This window comes from Pseudorca crassidens, chromosome 9 (assembly GCF_039906515.1).
Source record: "Pseudorca crassidens isolate mPseCra1 chromosome 9, mPseCra1.hap1, whole genome shotgun sequence".
NCBI classification, from domain to species: domain Eukaryota; kingdom Metazoa; phylum Chordata; class Mammalia; order Artiodactyla; family Delphinidae; genus Pseudorca; species Pseudorca crassidens.
The window spans coordinates 63,444,167-63,467,240 of NC_090304.1; the positions used below are offsets into that span (position 1 = coordinate 63,444,167).

The 23,074-nt window shown below is 38.8% G+C and overlaps 2 protein-coding genes across 10 annotated transcripts in view; one reads left to right on the forward strand and one right to left on the reverse strand.

Annotated features, from left to right (window-relative positions):
* DLG2 (discs large MAGUK scaffold protein 2) overlaps nucleotides 1-7,659 on the reverse strand; it is a 2,011,757-nt gene extending 2,004,098 nt beyond the window's left edge. For 3 of the 9 annotated variants that reach the window (XM_067750569.1, XM_067750576.1, XM_067750568.1), the window contains exon 1: nucleotides 6,449-7,659. In XM_067750569.1, coding sequence (XP_067606670.1) covers nucleotides 6,449-6,467 — 19 coding nt within the window. In that variant the 5' untranslated portion in view covers nucleotides 6,468-7,659. The remainder of the gene's footprint in view (nucleotides 1-6,448) is intronic. The other 6 variants (XM_067750571.1, XM_067750570.1, XM_067750577.1 and 3 more) reach the window with 4 other exon arrangements.
* A 697-nt stretch (nucleotides 7,660-8,356) lies between these two features.
* On the forward strand, nucleotides 8,357-14,715 carry TMEM126B (transmembrane protein 126B). The gene is made up of 5 exons (XM_067750543.1): nucleotides 8,357-8,509; nucleotides 11,200-11,321; nucleotides 12,390-12,583; nucleotides 13,651-13,762; nucleotides 14,370-14,715. Exons 1-5 carry the CDS (start codon nucleotides 8,429-8,431, stop codon nucleotides 14,551-14,553), a joined length of 693 nt encoding a protein of 230 aa, XP_067606644.1. The 5' UTR covers nucleotides 8,357-8,428; the 3' UTR covers nucleotides 14,554-14,715.
* The last annotated feature ends 8,359 nt before the right edge of the window (nucleotides 14,716-23,074 follow it).

Here is a 23,074-nt window from a genome sequence, read left to right on the forward strand (position 1 = left end):
AAGGATTGGAGTGATTCTGCCCACAACTTAGTAATTAAGAGTCAAAAATAAAGTTGAACTATAGAAAATAAATGGTTATTTCTTACACACCTAAATTTATAGACTGAGCGTCCAGCTCAGTGATTATCAGATCTTGTCCCTTCTCCTAGAAGCCAGGTCTTCTGACTACTGGTCTAGGTTTTTCCCACAATATCACTGCTATTGAGGATTATAGGGACATGATGCAAAGAAATGAACATGACACGATGTTAATCCCAACATACACAGTGAAATTGCCTGTGTCCGTATCTGTCTCCCTAACAAATTTTAAGCATCATAAAAGCAGACACCGAATATCATTTGCCACTGTAAAACATGCACCTAGCACAGTGCCTGGTACATAGCAGGTACTCAATAAACCTTTGTTGAATGGATAAATGAAGGAATAAATAAATAGAAGGAAAGCTATTTCCTTAAACACATACCCAAATTTACCTTTTAAAATAATTTATAGTTTATTACCTATAAGGTATTTTAAATAGTACAGAACCTAACAGGTTTATTTCAAGTCTCACCACACTTTCAATGATAAAGATGTCACAACTCTCCAAAATGATAGGCCCCCTACAGAAGCCTCAGAGTCTTACTCTAACAGAATTAGGGCCCCAATGGCTGGCAAGATGTGTCATCAGCAGCAATGGGATACATAATCTTACTCATAATCTTTGAAAGATTTAACTTAATTCATCTTCACAGGATTTTCTACTTTATATCATTTCCTCTTGATTTTAAATCCTAAAACAAATGAGGTCAGGAGAATTGTTTCATAATAGAGGCCATTTCGCCATAATTCTTGAAATAGCTTTGAAAAACTCACTAAAAACTGAATCTATGCAGAAAGCTTACTACTTGGAATTTGGAATGACTGACTGGACAGAAGAGACTGGGTAAAACTCATGATCCTTTGCTGACAAAGCAACCTACATTGAGGATACAGAGCCCTCGTGCCTTGACTGCTACAAACTCCTGAGCAGGAATTATAGCTGGGGTACAAGTGCTCTTGCTCCAGTTAAAAATAAAAAATAAAAAGATTTTATACATCTCAGCATTATACTCAAAAATATTCTATCATCACTGACATGGTTACACAATAAATATTAAGAAATAAAAGCATATAATGAGAGTATATAATTAAGAAAGAAGAGCATTCTTATAGTTTACTGAATGTATTGTTATAAAAGAGTGACGGATTAATTGATTGATTGGCAAAGGCATAAATGAATTGAATGTCTTAATTTGATGTTTTAAAAATCCAATATTTTGTGTACATCTTCTCACTGACTAGACTCTTCCACCCAAAGATGTAACCAATCATAGGCCTAAAGGAAAGATCAAATATTCTATCATGAATGGAGCACTTGGGCAGTTTCCCAAAAACCTAACAGTTCAAATATTTTATGGTGTCAATTCATTAGCATATCATTTGCAACATTCCCAATACATAAAAACTGTAAAATAAATTCAATTTACAGATAACTTTAACACTATGCCTATTGTTTGCTTCATAACATACTCCTAATCAGTAGTTGAATACAGAGTATTCTATTTCTCTCTTCAGAATGTTCTCTCTTTATGCCTCCTGATTGATGAGTATTTTCCAACAGCAAGGATCTGTGGCTTGATGTAGAGAACAAACATATGGACACCAAGGGGGGAAAGTGGCGGGGGGGGGGGGGGCGGTGGTGGTGTGATGAATTGAGAGATTGGGATTGACGTGTATACACTAATATGTATAAAATAGATAACTAATAAGAAACTACTGTATCTAAAAATAAATTAAATTAAAAATTAAAAACAAAAGAATCTGTGGTGTCATGATTTTTAACAATTCTCTCAACCAAGGTCAAGATGTCCCTTTTGAGGGATTTTAAATCTAAAAAAATCTTTAGTAAGTTATTTTACTTTGACTTACAGAAATTACAAAAGTTTGAAACCTGCCTTTTCCCATCTGTCTCTGGGGCTTAACTCTTTTGAGTTCTACTGGCTCGGAAAAAGAAAAAGCATATAAAGTTTTTTGAAATTGAAAAAGCATCTGAAAGTAATCCTGGTAAGGCAAACACAAAAGTTCAAACAAAAACTTGGTGAAGTACATACAGAAGGGATAAAATAGCTACTCAGGTGTAATCAATAAATTTAGATACCTATTTTCCCCTTTAGAGAACCTGAAAAAAAATTTAGTAATTGAAGAAAAGCTAGAGATAGAGAGTATGCTCTGATGCTTAGATAATGAAAGGCAAATATAAACTAGTGAGATCCTACAAAAAAAAAGTTAAGCCACAAAGTGCAGGAAATAGATAATGAAAGAAATTTTTAAATGAGGAAAAATTAAACATAAGAGTTATAAGTTCCCTTCCAGAGAGTGAGGAAAAAAGAAAAACAGAAATGACACTTTTATGAAGTATACAGTCAACCAAAAGGAAAGAGTGTAAACCCAGGAAACAACAATCTCAATTTCACAAATGTCCATAAGATACATGGCAATATCATGTCTTGGGATTCTAATCACACAACATTCTTCAACTTCCTTTAAAAAGAACAATGTCAAAACATGTGAATTATGAAAATAATAGTGTTTAAGTTTCAGTACATGGTATACATACTCTATTATATGGCTAAAAACAGTTGCAACAGAAGAATTCAAAGGAAATAAAGTGTCATGTAAATTAATAACATCAGATAGACTTCTATACCAATTTAAAAGAAGAGCAGAATAGGACAATTTTTTAAAAACACAAATGAAATAAGCATCAACCTCAAAGTATTAAAAGCATTGATTTTTTCACATATTTAATGACAATAAAGAGAAAAAACTGCTCAATAAAGAAACTGCAATGTACTAAAAAATTCTGTTGAAGTATATTTTATCACTAAAACAGCAACTTTCTGCAAAAACCACAGGAGAGAACACAACTATCATTAACTTTAATTTCTTGCATTAATCCAAGATGAAATCAGATCAATTCACAAGTCTGTTGAAATAGCCCCTTACTATACATCATGACCTTGCATCATAACAGAGAATGCTGATACAACTTATCTTGGACTGGCCCTGAATTTTCAGAATTTAAAACAGGTCAAAGATATCATAAATGCTCAGTTGGGAGCAAATCAAGTTACAACTGAAGAAAAGAGAATCCTGAATGAAAAGCGACTGTTGAGAGAAAAATCTCTCTGAAGAAGAAATGATGAGTGTTCTGTTGATAAAACTGAGATCTATAAAAATGTGAAGAGAGTGAGGTAGAAGAGGTAGGAAGTAATGTCATAAAGCAAAATAGCACTGAATATAGCAGTTTTGGCTTACCTAAGAACAATCAAAAATAGCACCTAAAAATGTACTTAGGGACTTTCCCGGTGGTCAAGTGGTTACAACTCTGTGCTTCCACTGCAGCGGGCCCGGGTTCCATCTCTATTCAGGAAACTAAGATTCTGCACGCCGTGAAGTGCAGCAAAAAAAAAAAAAAAATGTACTTAGATGTCACACCCATTCCCACTTCCTACCATGCTTGTGTGTTACCAATCAGAGAAACTACTCTCTACTTTTACAATAACATACAAAATATATAACAAGTGAGAAATATGTCTTATGAAAATTTCTTATTATAATAAGAATATATTCAACAATGAATAAACACTTGGCTCTATGAGGATAGTTATTGTTTAAAATTACATAAAGCCTAGCTTCCATCCTATCTACCACATGCAACAATGAAGAAAGAAAAAAGAGGGACTTCCCTGTTAGCACAGTGGTTAAGAATCTGCCTGCCAATGTAGGGGACACAGGTTCAAGCCCTGGTCCGGGAAGATACCACATGCCATGGAGCAACTAAGCCCGTACACCACAACTACTGAGCCTGCGCTCTAGAGCCCGTGAGCAACAACTACTGAGCTCACGAGCCACAACTACGGAAGCCTGCGAGCCTAGAGGCCACGCTCCGCCACAAGAGAAGCCACCACAATGAGAAGCCCGTGCACCGCAACGAAAAGTACCCGCCGCTCGCCGCAACTAGAGAAAGCCCACGCGCAGCAACGAAGACCCAACGCAGCCAAAAATAACTAAATAAATTTTTTAAAAAATACAAAAGAGGGCTTCCCTGGTAGCACAGTGGTTTAGAGTCCGCCTGCCAATGCAGGGGACGCGGGTTCATGCCCCGGTCCGGGAAGATCCCATATGACGCGGAGCGGCTGGGCCCATGAGCCATGGCCGCTGAGCCTGCGCGTCCGGAGCCTGTGCTCCACAACGGGAGAGGCCACAACAGTGAGAGACCCACGTACCGCAAAAAAAAAAAAAAAAAAAATACAAAAGAAGCAGCACAAATATTAAAAAGAAAGAAAGAGAAAAGATTCAGGATGATAGAGGACTGTGCTCTCTGCAGAATAAATCTAGGTTATACTTCAAAGTATTTGTTTTACTTATAGAAACAGTACAGACAGTAAGCTTAGCTAATTAAAAATATAATGTACATGTCATAACTTGTTTGGTTAGTTGTCTATAATATTTTAAAATATATATCTTAATACTAACAGTTTTAAGAGATTTTTTAAAAGATAAGCTGTTTCTCTAGATTAGTTCATGAAGTAAATTACATAATGCATATACTTTAGTAATATCCAAATATGTACTTGTTAATTAGAACTTTGTACTTTGCTAATTAGAACTTGTTGATTCCTTAAAAAATTTGACCCACTACAATCAATCCACTGGTAAAGAATAAGAGAAGAGGAAGGAGGGAGGGAGGAAAGAAGAGGAAGGAAGGAAGCAGGGAAGAAAATAAATTATTTCTCATAAAGTATGGTTTTCAATAATGTATCGGCAATTTTTGTAACTTTCTTTAAAGGTAATAACTTTTGTAAAAATCTCAGTCTGTTGGGTTTAGAAATCTTAAGTTCACCCTGCTTAGTTAAGTTATATCTAGAACATCAATGCCTTTCCTCCTCCTCCTTCCCAGATACCTTTTTAACCCTCTCTTTCTCTCTCCCTTTCCTCTCTCCCTTCCCTCTCTCCCTCTTCTCTCTGTCTCCGTCTCATACATACACACACACAAACACACATACACAATGTGTTTAATTCAATTACTAGTTTAAAATAAGTCCAAAAGGGACACTAACTAGAGCACAATAAATGGTAGAAAGAATAAAAATACACCTCAAGCTAAATAAGTCAAAGAGACGTATCCTTTATTGGCTACATTCCCCCAAATCATTCTTGTTCCAAATAAACCAATTGTGTCGGGTCTGGACAGGTGTAGCTCCAAAATCTCAAGGAGAGTTTACTTCTCTCAGTGATATTATGGAGGAGAGCAGGAGAAGGAAACAAGCCCAGTCTTAAATTCCAGCATACAAAGGGACATTTCTAGGTGTTTCAGAGGTTTTGTATATCATTGTCCTTCTCTACAGACAGCAGCTGGATAAAGAATCTCACTGATTATAAGTTTCCTCAATACACCTTCCAAATCCACAGGTAGGATTAAACATCATGCAGAGCTAGGTTGCACCTTAACCTTCACACTAAGCTTTAGTTTCAGACTGTAGCAACTCACATAAATGGTCAACATTTGGATCTATACTAGTCCACTACAGTAGAGTTCAAGGGTATTGGTACACATTTTAGTTTAAAACTCTTTTAAAAACTCCTTTATAGTTGATCTGGTCTTCTATAAAATGTCAAAAAACAAAAAACACCAGCTTCTCTAGGATCCTTAGGTGAACAGGGCTCACCTGGGGTAGATCTAGGCTAAAGTGAATCCCAAGGTGTGACCTATAATAAACTATACTTCAGGAACCTTCCAGAGCTTGATCAGTGGGGGTGGGGAGTGGGGTATTTACCTCACTTGCAGAATTTGCCAATCATGTTACTGGATAATGTATACATCTGGAAAAGCACAACAGTTACCAAAGCGGTGCTTTATCACAAAAGTGAAGTTTCCACTAGAGTAAACCCAAACATGAAAGCTATTTTTAATAAAAGATAAATAATAAATCTATAATTGCATTCACTACAAACAACTTTATCTTTTACAACTATGTAATTTGCTTGATAAATATTAAATCCATGAGGAAGAGCTGCACTGTACAGGTTTCTTTTTTAAAGACTGTGTAAAAGTAACCTTTAACAAGCTAAGAAAGCAAGCTAAAGAAAATCCCAAATCTGTGGTATCAAATTTACGCTGATTACAAATGGTGATTTATACCACCTGATTTAGGAAACCATAAATGTCTATAATTAAATACAACAGTCCTACTTGGTTTTCATTTAGTAAAATAATATTACTGAATGATGTACCACAGAAAAGACATCATTACAACAACTACATCCCAAGCAAAATTCTACTCTCAAATGGACTACAATTTAAACTGCAAATAGCAGAACCAAGAAAAAGGAGAAACATATATAGAAAGCCTCATAGCCCACCTTTCTTCTTGACTGGCATTCTTGGGTCTTTCCACTGACACAGGATTCAAGATCTCTTTTCAGGTCTCAACTTGATCCACCTGGATGGAGGCCAAGGGCCAGGTAACTGTTGCAAACCACTTCACTGTTTGAAATCCAGGCTGTCTTCTCTTTCAAATAAAGAAAAAATGATGTATTTTTTCCACCAACTTTGACAGTGCCCACGGAGTTTAAAGAAAAATAGCTTTTGAGTTTTTCAATGTTTATAAAACATTTATTCTGTTTAAAAAGAAAATTATTGTAAGCATAGAAAACATTATTAAAACTCCTCTTCAGGCAGCAGCATTTTTGGAGTTCGATGACTAACTCAATTAAGGCACAAACCAAATTTACACAGCTGTCTCATTACTCAATACATGATCTAATTCAAAGATGAACTGGTTGATGATAAAAAACCCTCAATTCTTTAGAGAAAAATTTAAAACCCTCACCCCCCCAAAATACTTTTAAAAACCTCTTTGACTCTAGTCTCTAAAAAGGTGGGTGAGTTTGGACAGTTTTCTGGGGCAGAACAGACTGAAAGGCCCCTTTCTATTCACTGGACCAGAAGTTCCGGATCTCACCCCCTCAGTAAGACAGGATCCAGCTTGCTGTCACTTTCATTTTTTTTCTTCTGTGCTCTCCAAGCCCCTCAGGCTTGATCCTTAATGCCCCCTCTGATTCTGATCCTCCCACGTATTAACCGAGAGGATTGAAAAGAAGGAAAGCAATCCCCTGGCATGGAGACATTAAAGTGACAGTGCTACTCAATGGGCACTTGATGCAGGATGAGTTGGCGAAGATTTCTTCACACTGGAGTCATTCACATCATGCCGTCTCTTCGCATCCAAGCAGCTCCCTATCCGTCGAGGAAAAACACTGAGACTCTTCGAGACAAGTCAAACCTTCCCCCAAAGGTGTTTTCTGAGACGCTGTAGTAGTATTAGGCATGTGAGCATAAGCTGTGCAAACAGTTCGCGGTTTCCTAAATGAGAGAGTTCGGCCGCTTGGCTTCCACATCCACCCTTTTTCCCTCAGTCTCTCTCCAAACTACCCACCTTCCTTTTGCAGAAAAAACAAATCTCTCTGCTACCGCCGGCCACCCCTGCCCACACCCCGTTCTTATATAGAAGAGCACAGAAATGTCCTGCACCCTCCACGCGATGAAGTGTTTCCTCAGGCAGGAGAAACAGCAGCACTAGAAATTATATAACTCTCGATTTTGGCTTCTCTAAGACATGGAGACTGGAGGGTCGGGGGGTGCTGGTCTGGGAGATACTGCTGGGCACTGAACGCGCACAAAAGGGCGCCAGGCGTCCTCGCTGGGCCCCCCAACCCGAAACACCGGCTGGTAAGGGGGTCTTCTCGGGGAGGTGGGGGGCAAAATTCTCTCCAGTCTCTTTCCAAGCGAGGATAAAGGATAGAATATGAGGGGACTAAAGACTGAGAAGGGGAGTCTGACGGCTGTGAGGGGAGGAGGCTAGTCGGGGCTGCTCTGGCAGCCGGTTGGGGGCTCTAGGGAGGAGGTGCCCGAGAAGCCGGAGCCTTAACACACGGGCCATGCCAGAGGGGCAAGCACCCTGAAGGAATGAAAGGGGCTGGGCAGCTCGGCCCCAGCTAACGGAGGTGCCCTGAGGAGAGGAAAACGCGCAGCGACATCCCTGCGCTCGGACCGCCCCACGTTCCCCTCAGGAGGCGAGAAGAGGGAGCTACGATAACAAATTAAAGAGAAGGGAATACGGGCCTGGCAGGGGGGCGGGCCCATGGGAGTCTGGACCTCCTGGAAGCCAATGAGCGGCTCCCGTTTCTGGACGCCGGGCCCAATCACAGCCAGGATGGAGGGCGCGGCTTTTGACTGGGTCGGGGCGGGCCAGGGATGAGGGCTAGAGGCGTGAGCCCGCACCACTTCCCGCCCCGGGAGTTCTGGGTCCCCGCCCACCACTAGTCACGTGAGTCGCCAAAATGGCGGCGCTCGGGCGTGAGGCTGGAGCCGACAGGAGGGCTGCAGGTGTGGTGCCGGTGGGAGTTGGGGAAGCGTCCAAGGTAGGCGGAAACCCAGGGTGGTACGGGCGGTGATTTCTGCAGCCTCAGGTGCTGCCGCACTCTTCTGAAATGATGCGCGTAAAAGGGATTTGAAGTCTAAAGAGAACAGCTCCCAAGTCCATGCAGGGCGCAATTAAATCCCTGGTTGCTATGAAAAGAGGTGGGGAGAAAGTAGGAGACCTAAAGGTTAGTCCTGTTTGATGTAGCCTGTTTTCTCTTCACTCGGGACGTTTGCATTTTAAATTTCCTGCCATTTTGTCCTGACCTCTGCCTGGGTTATGGGTTCTGAGGAGATGACTACATCTTGCTTATCCGGGGGGCTTTCAAATACCAGGTGAATGTCTGAGCAAATGATGAGTGAATGTTAAATAAAATTCTGAAGGTCAAGTGAAATAATACACATAAAAGCACTACAAAACCATAAAATATTACTGGTATAATCGTGGTGCCCAGTTGAGTGGCCTTGAACTAGTTACTCTTTAGATAAAATGTTAGTTATAGAGAAATTTTTACATTTCAGTACTTGTAAAAATTCTATCAGGAAGTTATCAGTATATTTCTCTGCTTTAATAACTGCCTTACAAAAACTATGCACTCAATAAATATTTGCTGTCCTGTTTCAGTATTTTAGGATCATAATCCTGGATATCTGTGTTTCCTATATATTGAGGTGTAGATGAGGTAGGAGGTTGATACAAGGGATTGCCTGAAAGTTTTCTTTGTGAGGAATAAGGCACTTCAGTGAATTGGATGACAGCAAAACGAAAAGTTTTCCCAAGTTTCTGGTTAATTGTCATGTTACTGACATCTGCCTTCATGTACACCAGAGGGATTAGATATAGAATCTCCCTTATATATTGCTATCTTGTCTTTTCCATTTGCCATTTAGATGTCAGAGAGAGGCAAAAGATTCAATCTAGTCTTTGAAAAATTGTAATTTATAAAATATTTTACTTTTTTTTTCTGTCCTCAGATATTTTAAAGAAAAAGATAGAACTGGCTTGAGTAAGTTCTTCAATGATGCAGGGAAAGAAACTCGTCCATTATTACTCATTGTTTGATACCATATGAAGATTCAAAAGAGTCTGTACCTTCAGGATGTTGATACCATGGATGAATTGGCCTTTCATTAGTTAGGGTTAGGGTTGGAACATATCACTTATTCAGGAAGTGAATATTACAGTGATGTTCAACATGTGTCCATTGACTACCAGCATCAGAATCACTTGGTGTTATTAAAATGCAGATTTCTAGACTTTACTCCTGTTGAATCCAGATATCTCAATAGGGAGCTGAAGAGACTGCATTTCAGATAAACTCGTGATTCCTGTGCACATGAAAAGTTGAGAATCTTACTAAGTCTCTTTTATGTCTTTTATGCTTAACCCTTTCCGATTCTCTTGCCCAGGACTCCTAAAATTTGAGACTTATTAGTCTATGCCCTTGACCATAAATGTTGTTAAAATGGAGAATCATATAAATTGTGAAAGGCATAGATTTAATCTATTCATTGGCTAATCTGGAATCCCATAATGCCAGTATGGCAAAAGATGTAACAAATATTAAGACGTTTCACAGAAATCTGAGAGTCTTACCCAGAGCAAAATATTCAGAAGGGATCCTTTCTGAGGGTTCAGTTTTGTTTTGTTTTTTTCAACTACTGGTTTCTGTTAAGATGCTACTGGCCAAACCTCATGGTCCCTTGACATTAGCAACTGTCTATTCATACATCACACTTGGGACACAGGAACTTTCCAACCCTGGAGCCCAGTGCCATATGTCCAGGCTCCCTGATATACTGCATAGCAATTTCCAGCAAAGGCCCTACTTCTGCCTCAGTAGGGATCTGGATATATATACCTTATATAATGCAAGGTAACCATGATCCACTGCCTCTTCCTAGGCTGGAATGTGTCCCTCTTTCTGATGTTCTCTCTCGATATTCTCCAAGGCAATCCCTGTTCTCTCCTACCTCTCCAGGAAAGTCAACATAATCTCCAAAAGCTCAGGCTTTCATGAGACAGAGGATAAAGATAGTGGTCAACAAGTAGCTACTGTTTACTTTCAGCTCTGAAAAAGCTAGAGCATGGAGAACTACAAAGGGCCTGGCTACCTTCAGGGAAAACTGTAAAGAAAACAAAAAATATCTCAGTAAATTATCCTTCTACAACAAGTCCTCAGGCAAGTCAGCCTCTGAACCTTGTTGTCTCATCCATAAAGGTAGAGATGACCATTATCCAACCAATTTCTCAAAGTTGTTATGTGAATCAAAAAGCCATCATCTAGGGGCTTCCCTGGTGGCGCAGTGGTTGAGAGTCCGCCTGCCGATGCAGGGGACACGGGTTCGTGCCTCGGTCAGGGAGGATCCCACATGCCGCGGAGCGGCTGGGCCAGTGAGCCATGGCTGCTGAGCCTGCGCGTCCAGAGCCTGTGCTCTGCAACGGGCGAGGCCACACAGTGAGAGGCCCGCGTACCACAAAAAAAAAAAAAAAAAAAAAAAGCCATCATCTAACAGATAATAAGAGCTCACTAGATAGTGACTGAATCATTAACAAAGTGTGTGAAAGCAGATGACAGTACTTGACACTTTTACTAGAGTCTAAATGTTTTTTAATCTGAATCTGTAGAATTTATAAGATTTAATATTAACATCATGAGCTATTATGGTTCTGGATTTTTGTGTTTTTCAGGACATCAAGATGCCAACATACATATATGGTCAGTCCAGTCCTTCTCTAGGAGATGCAAAACTCAGAAAACCAATGCTCATCGAAATCATAGAAAAAAAATTTGAATATCTTAGAAAAGAAAAGTAAGAAACTCACCTAGACTGAAAGTCAATAACTTTATTTGCAGATCTTCTGTATTGCCATTGTTTCTAGGTATCTAAGATCCTGTTAACTTTATTGAGTTGGTTATAAAGAAAGCTTATTTTAAAAAAAGAACTTGAGGGAAACATGAGCAGATGAAAATAGTGGTTTGTTGGAATACTGAGACTGGATAATTTCTTTTCTCTCTTGAAATTGTTTTGTTTCTAAAATTGTTGAAATGTTATTTGTGCAATAAACATATTTTAATTAAAAGTAATTAGGAGAACACCATTTTGAGGGTTACTTATATTAATTATCAATTGTAATTAATTTCAGTTTAGAATTTATTACCTCAGTAACAGTGCTGAGCTCAGCAAAAGAGAATACAGATGCCATGATGTACATATAGTCTCACATTACCGTTCTGACTTTTAGGTTAATAGAGCTCAAGAATAAAATCAAAGGACGTTGATCTTAGACTTTAAACATTTCTGGATTTAGGTATGAGTCAGAAAAACTAGATCTTTCAAATTTCTTTGGATGAAGTTTTGGAAATCCTAGACAAATTATTTTAAATATCTGGACTACTTAAGAAATAGTTATTTTCTAGAAGGCCTAACCAAATGTAAAAAACTTTTTTCAAATGACCTTAAGCAAATTAATTCTTTTAGTAGAAAGAACAATATTCTTGGATTTAGATAGTTCATAAAATTTGGCTACATTGGAACATATTCATATTTATTTGTGGCCAAAATTTATTCTATCTTTAAAAGAGCTCCATCTTAGAACCACTCTATTCTCAGGAGGATAATTATATTGTTTTCTCATTAGAATGCAAGTTCTATGAGGGGTGGAATTTCTTTTCTTTTTTTTCTTTTTTTTTTTCCACTTTATTCACTGCCCCACCCTCAGCACAAAGAAAATACCTTTCTTTGTATAGTATTGAGCATAGTAAATGCTCAAGAAAAATTTGATGTTGAGTAAATATGTAATGACAAACCCAGGAAAGGATATATCTATTAGAAGAATATTATGTTGAACTTAATTCTTCACTTTGTTTTTCCAATTAGGACTTTAAATATATATGGAACAGTGACCTTTGGAACAACAGCTGGTTTCTCTGGAATATTGGCAAACTTAATTTTCAGACATTGCTTCAAGGTTAAACATGATGCTTTGAAGACATATGCATCATTGACTACACTTCCATTTTTGTCTACCATAGTTTCTTATGAGCTTCTTGTAAGACATGCTTTGTATTCAGGTAAATTTAAATTCATTAACATATAATGTGTTTATATCTAAGTAAAATTACTCATTAACATATACTGTTGCTACTGCTGATAATAGTCCCTTACATTTGTGTATTTCTTTACCACTAACAAAGTACCTTCACATATATTGTCCTGTTTCATCCCCACAACAATCCTCCTAATCAGCCAGGGCAAGTAGTATTGTGTCTTTTCTTTACAGGTAAGAAACTAAGCTGAGACATGTTCAAGTACACTAAGAAGCAGCATGATATAGTGGGAAAAAAGGAGGCTTTGGTATACTACATATTTCACTTAAGTTTTGTGACACTGGGCAAGTCATTTAATCTCTGAGACTCAGTTGTCTTATCTATGAATTAGGACTAATAGTACTTACCTCACAGGATTGTTTTAAGAATTAAGATACTGTGTGTTGAATGTCTAACATAGTATCTGGCATATTATGGGCTTCTAATGTTATTTCCTACCTCCTCCCCTTACCTTAAGTTTCACAACTAGTAATTGATGGAACCTCTGACCCCTGTTCATCAGGTCCCTGCTTAAATACCTTTTCCCCAGGGAAACCTCTGATTCCCTCAGGTTAAGTTTCTAGATACATTCTCTATTCATTTTACCTTCAAAGCATATGCACACTTAAGATTATTTGTTTAAATATTTGTCTAATGTATTTCCTTCTTAGTAAACGGACCTGAAGGTCAGAGATTGGATCTCTTCTGTGTAATACTGTATCCCTAGCACATGCCTGACACATAGACAATATAAATGTACTACCCTAGAATCCAGATATCTGGTCTGCTAGTTTAATATACTTCACTATGAAATTACTTCTTCAACAGCCATATAAGTAAGAGGTAACTTATCTTTATGTGAAGTATAATAAAAGCATTTTTTAAATGTGATACATTTAGTCTATTGTACCATAGATTGAATTTCTAATATTCTTTCTACTATTTTGCTATGCTTGAGGACAATGCAAATAACTACTGTATGAGGACCCAAGACTCTTAATAGTTCTTATCCTGAGTTTTAAAAGGAGATCAAATTTACTTTTGTTTTCCAGGTAATATAAGCCGGGAAAATTGTGTTCTGAGAAGTTCACTGATTGGCATAGTGTGTGGTGTTTTATATCCCATTGCTTTAGCTTTTTCTAAAAATGGACGCCTGGCAGTCAAGTAAGTCCATCTTTTTGTTCCGTTTCTTCCTTTCTTCCCTTTTTTTTTTTTAAATTTATTTATTTAATTTATTTATTTTTGGCTGCTTGGAGGTTTTCTCTAGTTGAGGCAAGCAGGGGCTACTCTTGGTTGCGGTGTGCGTATGGGCTTCTCATTGCGGTGGCTTCTCTTGTTGCAGAGCACTGGCTCTAGGCACACAGGCTTCAGTAGTTGTGGCACGCAGGCTCAGCAGTTGTGGCTCGTGGGCTCCAGAGCGCAGGCTCAGTAGTTGTGGTGCACGAGCTTGGTTGCTCCACAACATGTGGGACCTTCCAGGACCAGGGCTTGAACCTGTGTCCCCTGCATTGGCAGGTGGATTCTTAACCACTGCGCCACTAGGGAATCCCCCCTTTTTTTTTTTAATGTTAATAAATTCTCCTTATTCTTTAGCTGCCAATGACACATTTTCATCAAAATATCATAGTTTCATATTTCAAATAGCTAATTTTAACCTTTTTTGCTATCTACATGAAAGATCTAGAATAGAAATGATCAGTTTAGGAGACATCAACAAATTTTTTATAGAATTTACTTCCAGAGGAAGTAATTAATCCTTTTTCGTTTTTAGGTATCATACTGTTCCACTGCCACCAAAAGGAAGGGTTTTACGTTATTGGCTGCTGCTTTGTCAAACAGAGGTAAAAGCAATGTTGATTCCTCTTATACTTCAGACAGCCCTTGGAATATATCATGGTCAACAGCATTATGCAATATTTGAAAGTACACTTGAGAAAACTGTACATGAAGATTAACCAAAGAATGAATGGATACTAAATCAGTATAATGGACTTTTTTATGATGAGGACTTAGGCACTGCTGAAAGAGTTAAAAGTAATTCTGGATAGACAATTTGTTTCTTTTCCTTTTGCCTTGTGTATAGCAGGTGCTCAATAAATATTCAGTAATTAAATAAATATAGGTTTCGTCTCTGTTTTGTCATTGTCTGTGGAAATGGATTTGAGGCCTCAAGGTCTGATCATTTATGTATTATGTCTGATTCATTTATGTATGTATTCATTCACAAACATTTATTGAGCACCTGCTAGGTCTCAGACATTGTGTTACATATAGTAAGAAATCATCCTTATCCAGAAAGAACTCACAATTAGAAATGTGAACACATAGCATGAGAGGGTTTGAGAGATATACACATAATTCTTTGGGCACACTGAGGGTGTGGCTGTTAACTACTTGTGCAGAAGGGAAAGCTATGGGGAGAAAGTGACATTTGTCCTAGATTTTGAAAGGGAAGTTGAAAGTTCACAAGAAAGCAATATAGAAATAACATAACAGCCCATTCCTCTACTCTAAACTCGAATTGAGTACACTTCAGTACACTTACTAGCTCTTATCATTGACAAATTACCTTTACTGTGCTATTTAAAGAACATTTATTGAGTGCATTAATATAGGCACCAGGGGTACGAAAATTCAGTCACTGTCCTCAAGAAGCATAAAATCTAAAGAAAGAGATCACAGCATGCTTCTTTAAGTCTGCTAGAGCATTCTTGAGCTACATGTTTAGTTAGGGAAATAGGAGAGGAAATGAATGCTGTCTGATGGAAAGAATAAGACACAGAATGGAACCCCATAACTCATTCTCCTTGTCTTAATCACATTTATCTTGAGATTTAAAGATTTGGTCATCTGAGGCCCCAAGCAACACAAAACAGAAATGGAAGTCTTAACGAGGTGCTTTACAGCATCATATATAACAAAATGAAATACACACACTCTTTTACTAATAAAAAAAAAATGGTTAGTAAGCCGTCCAGCTTTGTATTCTCAGAATAATTCATGATACTTGAAACTCTGAGGAAAGGGCAGGCAATTGGGGGAAGAGAGGAAACCAAGTCAAATAGATAACAAGATCAATGGTATTAATATTAACTCTTAAACAATTATTATTATACAATTATACAAGTACATGAATACCTTCTTATTGTGAGATATACAAATGATCCAGAAGTATATAGAGCGTGACTTGAAAGTCCCCCTTCACTCCCACTCCATCCTATTTCTACTCCATTCTCCAGAGGCAACCATCATCAAGTTAGCACATCTTTTTCCTTGTAGTATTCTTTTGTAACCTACATATTTTTTTAATAAATGGTATTATCCATACATATACTGGAAATTAATTTTCCCTTCAATATATGTCTTGGAGATCTTTCCAACTCATTACGTGTAGGTCTAACATGTTCTTTTTGGTGACTGAAAAACATTCTTGGTGATTCTAGTATTCACATAGGTGATCCTTCCAATACCCTGGTCTCTCTATCCTACCACTTATTCCCATGGTCATACTTTAGACCTGTGCTGTCCAATATAGTAGTCATTAGCCATGTGTGGCTCCTGAGCATTTGAAATGTGAGTAGTCTAAATTGAGATATGTAGTAAGTATAAAATACACATTAAGTTTTAAAGATTTACTATGTAAAAAAGAATATAAAACATCTCAATAACCTTTTGATTACATGTTGAAATGTTACTCTTGGATATATTGGATTAAATAAAATACATTAAAATTAATTTTACCTGCTTTTTTTAAATCTGGCTACTATGAAATTTTAAGTTATATACACAGCACATATTTTTATTGGACTGTGTTGCCCTAGACCTTGTCATTATCAATAAATTGAAATTCTTCACATTCTCAATTGTAAAATCCCATATTCTGATCACTACCTCCTGTCCTTCCTGTTTATTCCTTCTCATACTGCAATCCGGCATTACTTCAGCTCTATCAGAATCTATAATCCATCAATCCCACTACCTTTTCACTGTCTCTCACCCCCCTCACATCCTTACCATCTCCAGCTTCAGTCACATCAATCTTTTTAAAGTTTGCCAATATCAAGAAAAAAAAAAAACATAAAAATGAATCTAGCTAAGGTTGATTTTGAAATAAAGATATTTGCCTCGTTTTGTGAATTTTCTGTTCATGTCTTTGGCGCATTTGATTTGTAGATCAAATAAATTCTCTATAAATTCTGGGTATTTTGTTTCTTCATATGCTGAGATAGTAATCTGAGAAATACAGCAAGGTTGATTTAGGTTCACCTCCCTTGCCACCTGAAAGCAGGAGAGATCTGTATCTTACTCCATGACTTCAATTTGCCTTTTTTACAATAGAAAAAGCAGGGAAGTCTACCAGTGTTTTCCACTGGCTTTGGAAGCAGTACTTGCCAAAGTGGCTGTAAGAGGCCTGAAAGGAGAAATTAGGGAAAACTTGATCTGGGCCTGAGCCCAAAGGTGAAGCTAGGTGAACCAGAGTGAAGAAAGGCAGCAAGTCACTAGAGGCAAGATAGTTCAGAGGTGTGAAGTACAGCCTGGAGCTCCACTATCAAAGTTCAAATCCTGGCCTTACTACTTACCAACGGGATAACTTTGAACAAGCTATTTCACCACTCTGCACCTCACTTTCCTCATCTGTAAACTGAGAAATAAAGATTGTACTTACCTCGAAGTGTTGTCAGCACTAAATGAGTTAATACATGTAAATCAAAACAGTGGCCAACTCACAGGGAGTCTGTATATGTTACTGCCATTACAAACAACCCAATCAAAAAATGGGCAGAAGACCTGAATAGACACTTCTCCAAAGAAGATACACAGATTGCCAAAAAACACATGAAAGGATGCTCAACATCACTAATCATTAGAGAAATACAAATCAAAACTACAATGAGGTATCACCTCACACCGGTCAGAATGGCCAGAAAGTCTACAAACAATAAATGCTGGAGAGGGTGTGGAGAAAAGGGAACCCTCCTTCACTGTTGGTGGGAATGTAAATTGATAGAGCCACTGTGGAGAACAGTATGGAGGTTCCTTAAAAAACTAAAAATAGAGCTACCATATGACCCAGCAATCCCACTACTGGTCAAATACTCTGAGAAAACCATAATTCAAAAACAGTCATGTACCAAAATGTTCATTGCAGCACTATTTACAAAAGCCAGGACATGGTAGCAACCTAAGTGTCCATTGACAGATGAACGGATAAAGAAGATGTGGCACATATATACAATGGAATATTACTCAGCCATAAAAAGAGACAAAATTGAGTTATTTACAGTGAGGTGGATGGACCTAGAGTCTGTCATACAGAGTGAAGTAAGTTGGAAGGAGAAAAACAAATACTGTACACTAACACATATATATGGAATCTAAAAAAAATAAAGTAAAATGGTTCTGAAGAACCTAGGGGCAGGACAGGAATAAAGGTGCAGATGTGGAGAGTGGACTTAAGGACACGGGGAGGGGGAGGGGTGGGCTGGGACCAGGTGAAAGAGTGGCATGGACATATATACACTACCAAATGTAGAATGGATGGCTGGTGGGAAGCAGCTGCATAGCACAGGGAGATCAGCTCGGTGCCTTGTGACCACCTAGAGGGGTGGGAAAGGGAGGGTGAGAGGGAGACACAAGAGACAGGGGCTATGGGGATATGTGTATACGTATGACTGATTCACTTTGTTATACAGCAGAAGCTAATGCACCATGGTAGAGCAATAATACTCCAATAAAGATATTAGAAAAAAGAAAGAAAATCCCAGTTTCTCCCTGACGAGCGAAGGGAAGCGTTTGGACCCAACAACTAATGCCGTAACATTTGACTTCCATCTGAGGAGTCGCCCCTCAAAACACCTAGCTCTGAAAGCCAGTAGGCTTGCAGCAACTCCATGAGACCCATTTGTAGGAGCACTGAATGTAGCTATCCTCAGGGCTCAGTGCAGAGGGAGCAGGCAAAAAATGCCAGTCAGTCTTCCAGTCTTCCCTGAATGGGGTCTATTTTTACACACTTTAAGAAATGCTGCTGAAGGTCAGAATTCTAATTTAACTTGCATCTAGGGGCTAACTGCAATCCTCCCCAGAGACCAGGGAAGCCAGAACACACCTTTCCACCTTCTCTCTAGGCTGCTCCAAGTCACCAGTATCTGCCTGGAAGGAGCTAATACACTCATCTGTACCTCAGCTTTTGCAGCTGCTTCCCAAGGGGTGGGTCCCCAGATCTCCTGGCTCTGATAACCAATAGGCTCCCATTCACTAGCCCCACAGACAGTAGCAAACAAAAAAGCAATTCTTAAACTGGCTATACCCCCAGGGCTCAGCACAGAGTAAGCATGCACAAACCCCCATCTCTCAGTATTTCCCTAAAAGGGGTCTCTTTGCATACTTTAAAAGATGCTGCCTGAGGTCAGGCTTCTAATTTAGCATGCATCTAGAGGCTAACTGCAATCATCTCCAAACACTAGGGAAGACTGTGGACACCTCCCATACCCTCTCCTTTTGGTCTGCTCTGAGTCACAGTTATCTCTCTGGAAGGACCTTGTACACAGTATCTGACACACCAGCTTTAGCAGCTGCCAGCTGAGAGAGAGCCAGGCTATCTGCACCCAGATTGCCTGGCTCTGAAAGCCAATGGGGCTTGCATTCAGGAGTGTCACAGGATTGCACTAAACTAATAACAAGTTCTTAATGAGCTCAAAAACACTCCACCCACGTTGGCTCTACACCCCAACCCAGTGCGGAGAGAACAGACAAAAACTCTGATCTGCCACTGGGACCGGGAGTGAAGAAATAGAGAGAGGTTTGTAAAAGGGTACAAAATTTCAGCTATAAGATGAATGGGTGTGAGGATCTAATGAAAACCATAGTGACTCTAGTTGATAACACTGTACTGTATAATTGAAACTTGCTAGGAGACTAAAACTTAAATGTTCTCAAACACAAAAAGATAAATGTGAAGTGACGGATGTGTTAATGAAATAGATGTATATGTACGTATATTAAATCACTGTGATGTACACTTTAAATATCTTACAATTGTATACATTAATTATACCTCAAAATACATGAAATTTTTTAAAACCCCAGATTCAAGAAGCTCAATGAACTCCAAGCAAAATAAATATGAGAAAAACTACTCCCACAGCACATCACAATCAAATTGTTTAAAACCAGTAATAAAGAGAAAATCTTAATAGGAGCCAGAGAAATACCTAGAGAAATAATAAGAATGATAGCAGACTTCTCACTGGTAATAATGCTAGCCAGAAAACAGCACAGCAAAATCTTTAAAATACTAACATTTGAAAAAAGTCTACCTAGAATTCTATACCTAGCAGAAATATTTTTCAAAAACTAGGGCTGAAAAAGGAGGATGACATCAGCAAGATGGCAGAATAGGAAGCCATAGTCCCTCCTTCTCCCATAGACACAGGAATTTAACAATACTACACAAACCATGTGCCTTTGTGAGAAATTCAGAAACCAGTTAAAAGAATCCTGCAAGGCATAACCCTCCCAGACTTCAGAAAATACTACAAAGCTACAGTAATCAAAACATCATGGGGGGGCTTCCCTGGTGGCGCAGTGGTTGAGAGTCCGCCTGCCGATGCGGGGGACAGGGGTTTGTTCCCCGGTCCGGGAAGATCCCACATGCCGCGGAGCAGCTAGGCCCCTGAGCCATGGCCCCTGAGCCTGCGCGTCCGGAGCCTGTGCTCCGCAATGGGAGAGGCCACAGCAGTGAGAGGCCCGCATACCGAAGAAGAAAAAAAAAAAAACAGCATGGGTATTGGCACAAAAACAGACATATGGATCAATGGAACAGAATAGACAGCCTAAAAATAAACCCACCCACTTATGGTCAATTAATCTTCAACAAAGGAGACAAGACTATAAAATGGAGAAAAGACACTCTTCAGCAAGTGGTGTTGGAAAGGTTGGACAGCTGCATTTTTTTTTTTTTTTTTTGGGGCCGTGCCACGCGGCTTGCAGGATCTCAGTTCCCTAAGCAGGGATTGAATCCAGGTCCTAGCAGTGAAAGTGCCGAATCCTAACCACTAGGGAGCTCCCTGGACAGCCACATTTAAATCAATGAAGTTAGAACACACCCTCACACCACATACAAAAATAAGCTCAAAATGGCTTAAAGACAAATATAAGACATGACACCATAAAACTCCTAGAAGAGAACATAGGCAAAACATTGTCTGACATAAATCGTACCAATGTCTTCTTAGGTCAGTCTCCCAAGGCAATAGAAATGAAAGCAAAACTAAACAAATGGGACCTAATTAAACTTACAAGCTTTTGTACAGCAAAGGAAACCATAACCAAAATAAAATGAAAAGACAATCTACAGAATGGGAGAAAATATTTGCAAATGATGTGACCAACAGGACTTCATTTCCAAAATATACAAACAGCTCATACAATTCAATAACAAAACAACCCAACTGAAAAATGGGCAGAACACCTAAAAAGACATTTCTCCAAAGAAGACATACAGATGGGCAACAGACATATGAAAAGATGCTCAACATGGCTGATTATTAGAGAAATGCAAATCAAAACTACAATGAGGTACCACCTCACACTGGTCAGAATGGCTATCATTAAAAATTCTACAAACAAGAAATGCTGGAGAGGGTGTGGAGAAAAGGGAACCCTCCTACATTGTTTGTGGGAATGTGAATTGGTGTAGCCACTGTGGAAAACAGTATGAAGGTTCCTCAAAAAACTAAAAATAGAGTTTCCATATGATCCAGCAATCTGACTCCTGGACATATATCCAGACAAAACTATAATTCAAAAAGATATATGCACCCCTATGTTCATAGCAGCACTATTCACAATAGCCAAGACATGAAAACAACCTAAACGTCCATTGATAGATGAATGGGTAAAGAAGATGTGGTACATATATACAGTGGACTACTACTTAGCCATAAAAACAGAATGAAATAATGCCATTTGCAGCAACATGGCTGGACCTAGAGATTATCATACTAAGTGAAGTTAGTCAGAGAAAGACAAATATCAAAGATATCACTTATATGTGGAATCTAAAATATGACACAAATGAACTTATCTACAAAACAGACACACAGACATAGAGAACAGACTGGTGGTTGCCAATGTGTGTGTGGGGTGGGGATGGATGGAATGAGAGTTTGGGATTAGCATATACAAACTATTATATATAGAATGGATAAGCAACAATGTCCCACTGTATAGCACAGGGAACTATATTCAATATTCTGTGATAAACCATAATGGAAAAGAAAAAGAATGTGTGTGTGTATATACATATGTGTGTGTGTGTGTGTATGTGTGTGTATATATATATATATATACATACACACACATACATATGTATAAGTGAATCATTTTGCTATACAGCAGAAATGAACACAACATTGTAAATCAACTATACTTGAATAAAATAAGTTAAAAAAAAAAAACGGATCCTGCACCCCAGGTGAGCACTAAGCCAACTGCCTCAAAGTCGGCAGGAAAATTCACAGCACTTTCTCTTGCCAGAACCCCTACTGTCCACACAGTGTGGCACCATTAGGAGGAAAACCTCAGTTCACATATTCTCCCTGGTGAGAGAAACAAGTAGAATGTATGTCCATTATTCTGACTTTTATGGGGGGCTGCCTGAGGGACCATTTTCTGTCTTACTTGAATCCAAGTACTGACAGGAATACAGAAGCCAGATTAGGGGTATCTGAGAACAAAACCATCAACATTCACCAGAGTTTTCATTACCAGAGACACTAGGTAGAGTTCCAATACTGCAGCTTATTACAGTACCAAAGAGGCCACAGTATCAAAGAGACACTCCAGTGGGAGCTCTCAGGAAGAACTGGTAGACTTCTCTGGTGGTGCAGTGGTTAAGAATCCACCTGTCAATGCAGTGGACACGGATTCCAGCCCTGGTCCAGGAAGATCCCACATGCCGCAGAGCAACTAAGCCCGTGTGCCACAACTACTAAGCCTGTGCTCTAGAGCCCACGAGCCACAACTACTGAGCCTGTGTGCCACAACTACTGAAGCCCACGTACCTAGAGCCTGTGCTCCGCAACAAAAGAAGTCACCACAATGAGAAGCCCGTGCACCACAACAAAGAGTAGCCCCCACTCACCACAACTAGAGAAAGCCCGTGTGCAGCAACGAAGACCCAATGCAGCCAAAAATAAATAAATAAATAAATTTATTCTTAAAAAAAAGAAGAAGAACTGGCAAACCTCCTAAAGCCCAGAGAGGATGCATCCCTAGAAAAGATTTGAGCGGTCCCCAGAATCCCTAGCCAGGCTCAGTGGAGAAAGTTCTCCCTACACAATTGCAGATTAAAAAGTCTGGGGGTGATGGCTGATTCTTCAAATGCTAAAATCCCAAGAAAAAAATAATAAGCCATACAAAGAAACAAGAAAAATGACACATTTAAATGAAAAAATTAAATCTCCAGAAAGTAAC

What these genes read in the sequence shown, in the direction of transcription:
- TMEM126B (XM_067750543.1), top strand. Translation starts at nt 8,429, where the DNA reads ATGGCGGCGCTCGGGCGTGAGGCTGGAGCCGACAGGAGGGCTGCAGGT. An exon ending in GAGTTGGGGAAGCGTCCAAG is followed by an intron (nt 8,510 to 11,199) that starts GTAGGCGGAAAC and finishes TGTGTTTTTCAG; the next exon opens with GACATCAAGATGCCAACATA. An exon ending in AATGGACGCCTGGCAGTCAA is followed by an intron (nt 13,763 to 14,369) that starts GTAAGTCCATCT and finishes TTTCGTTTTTAG; the next exon opens with GTATCATACTGTTCCACTGC.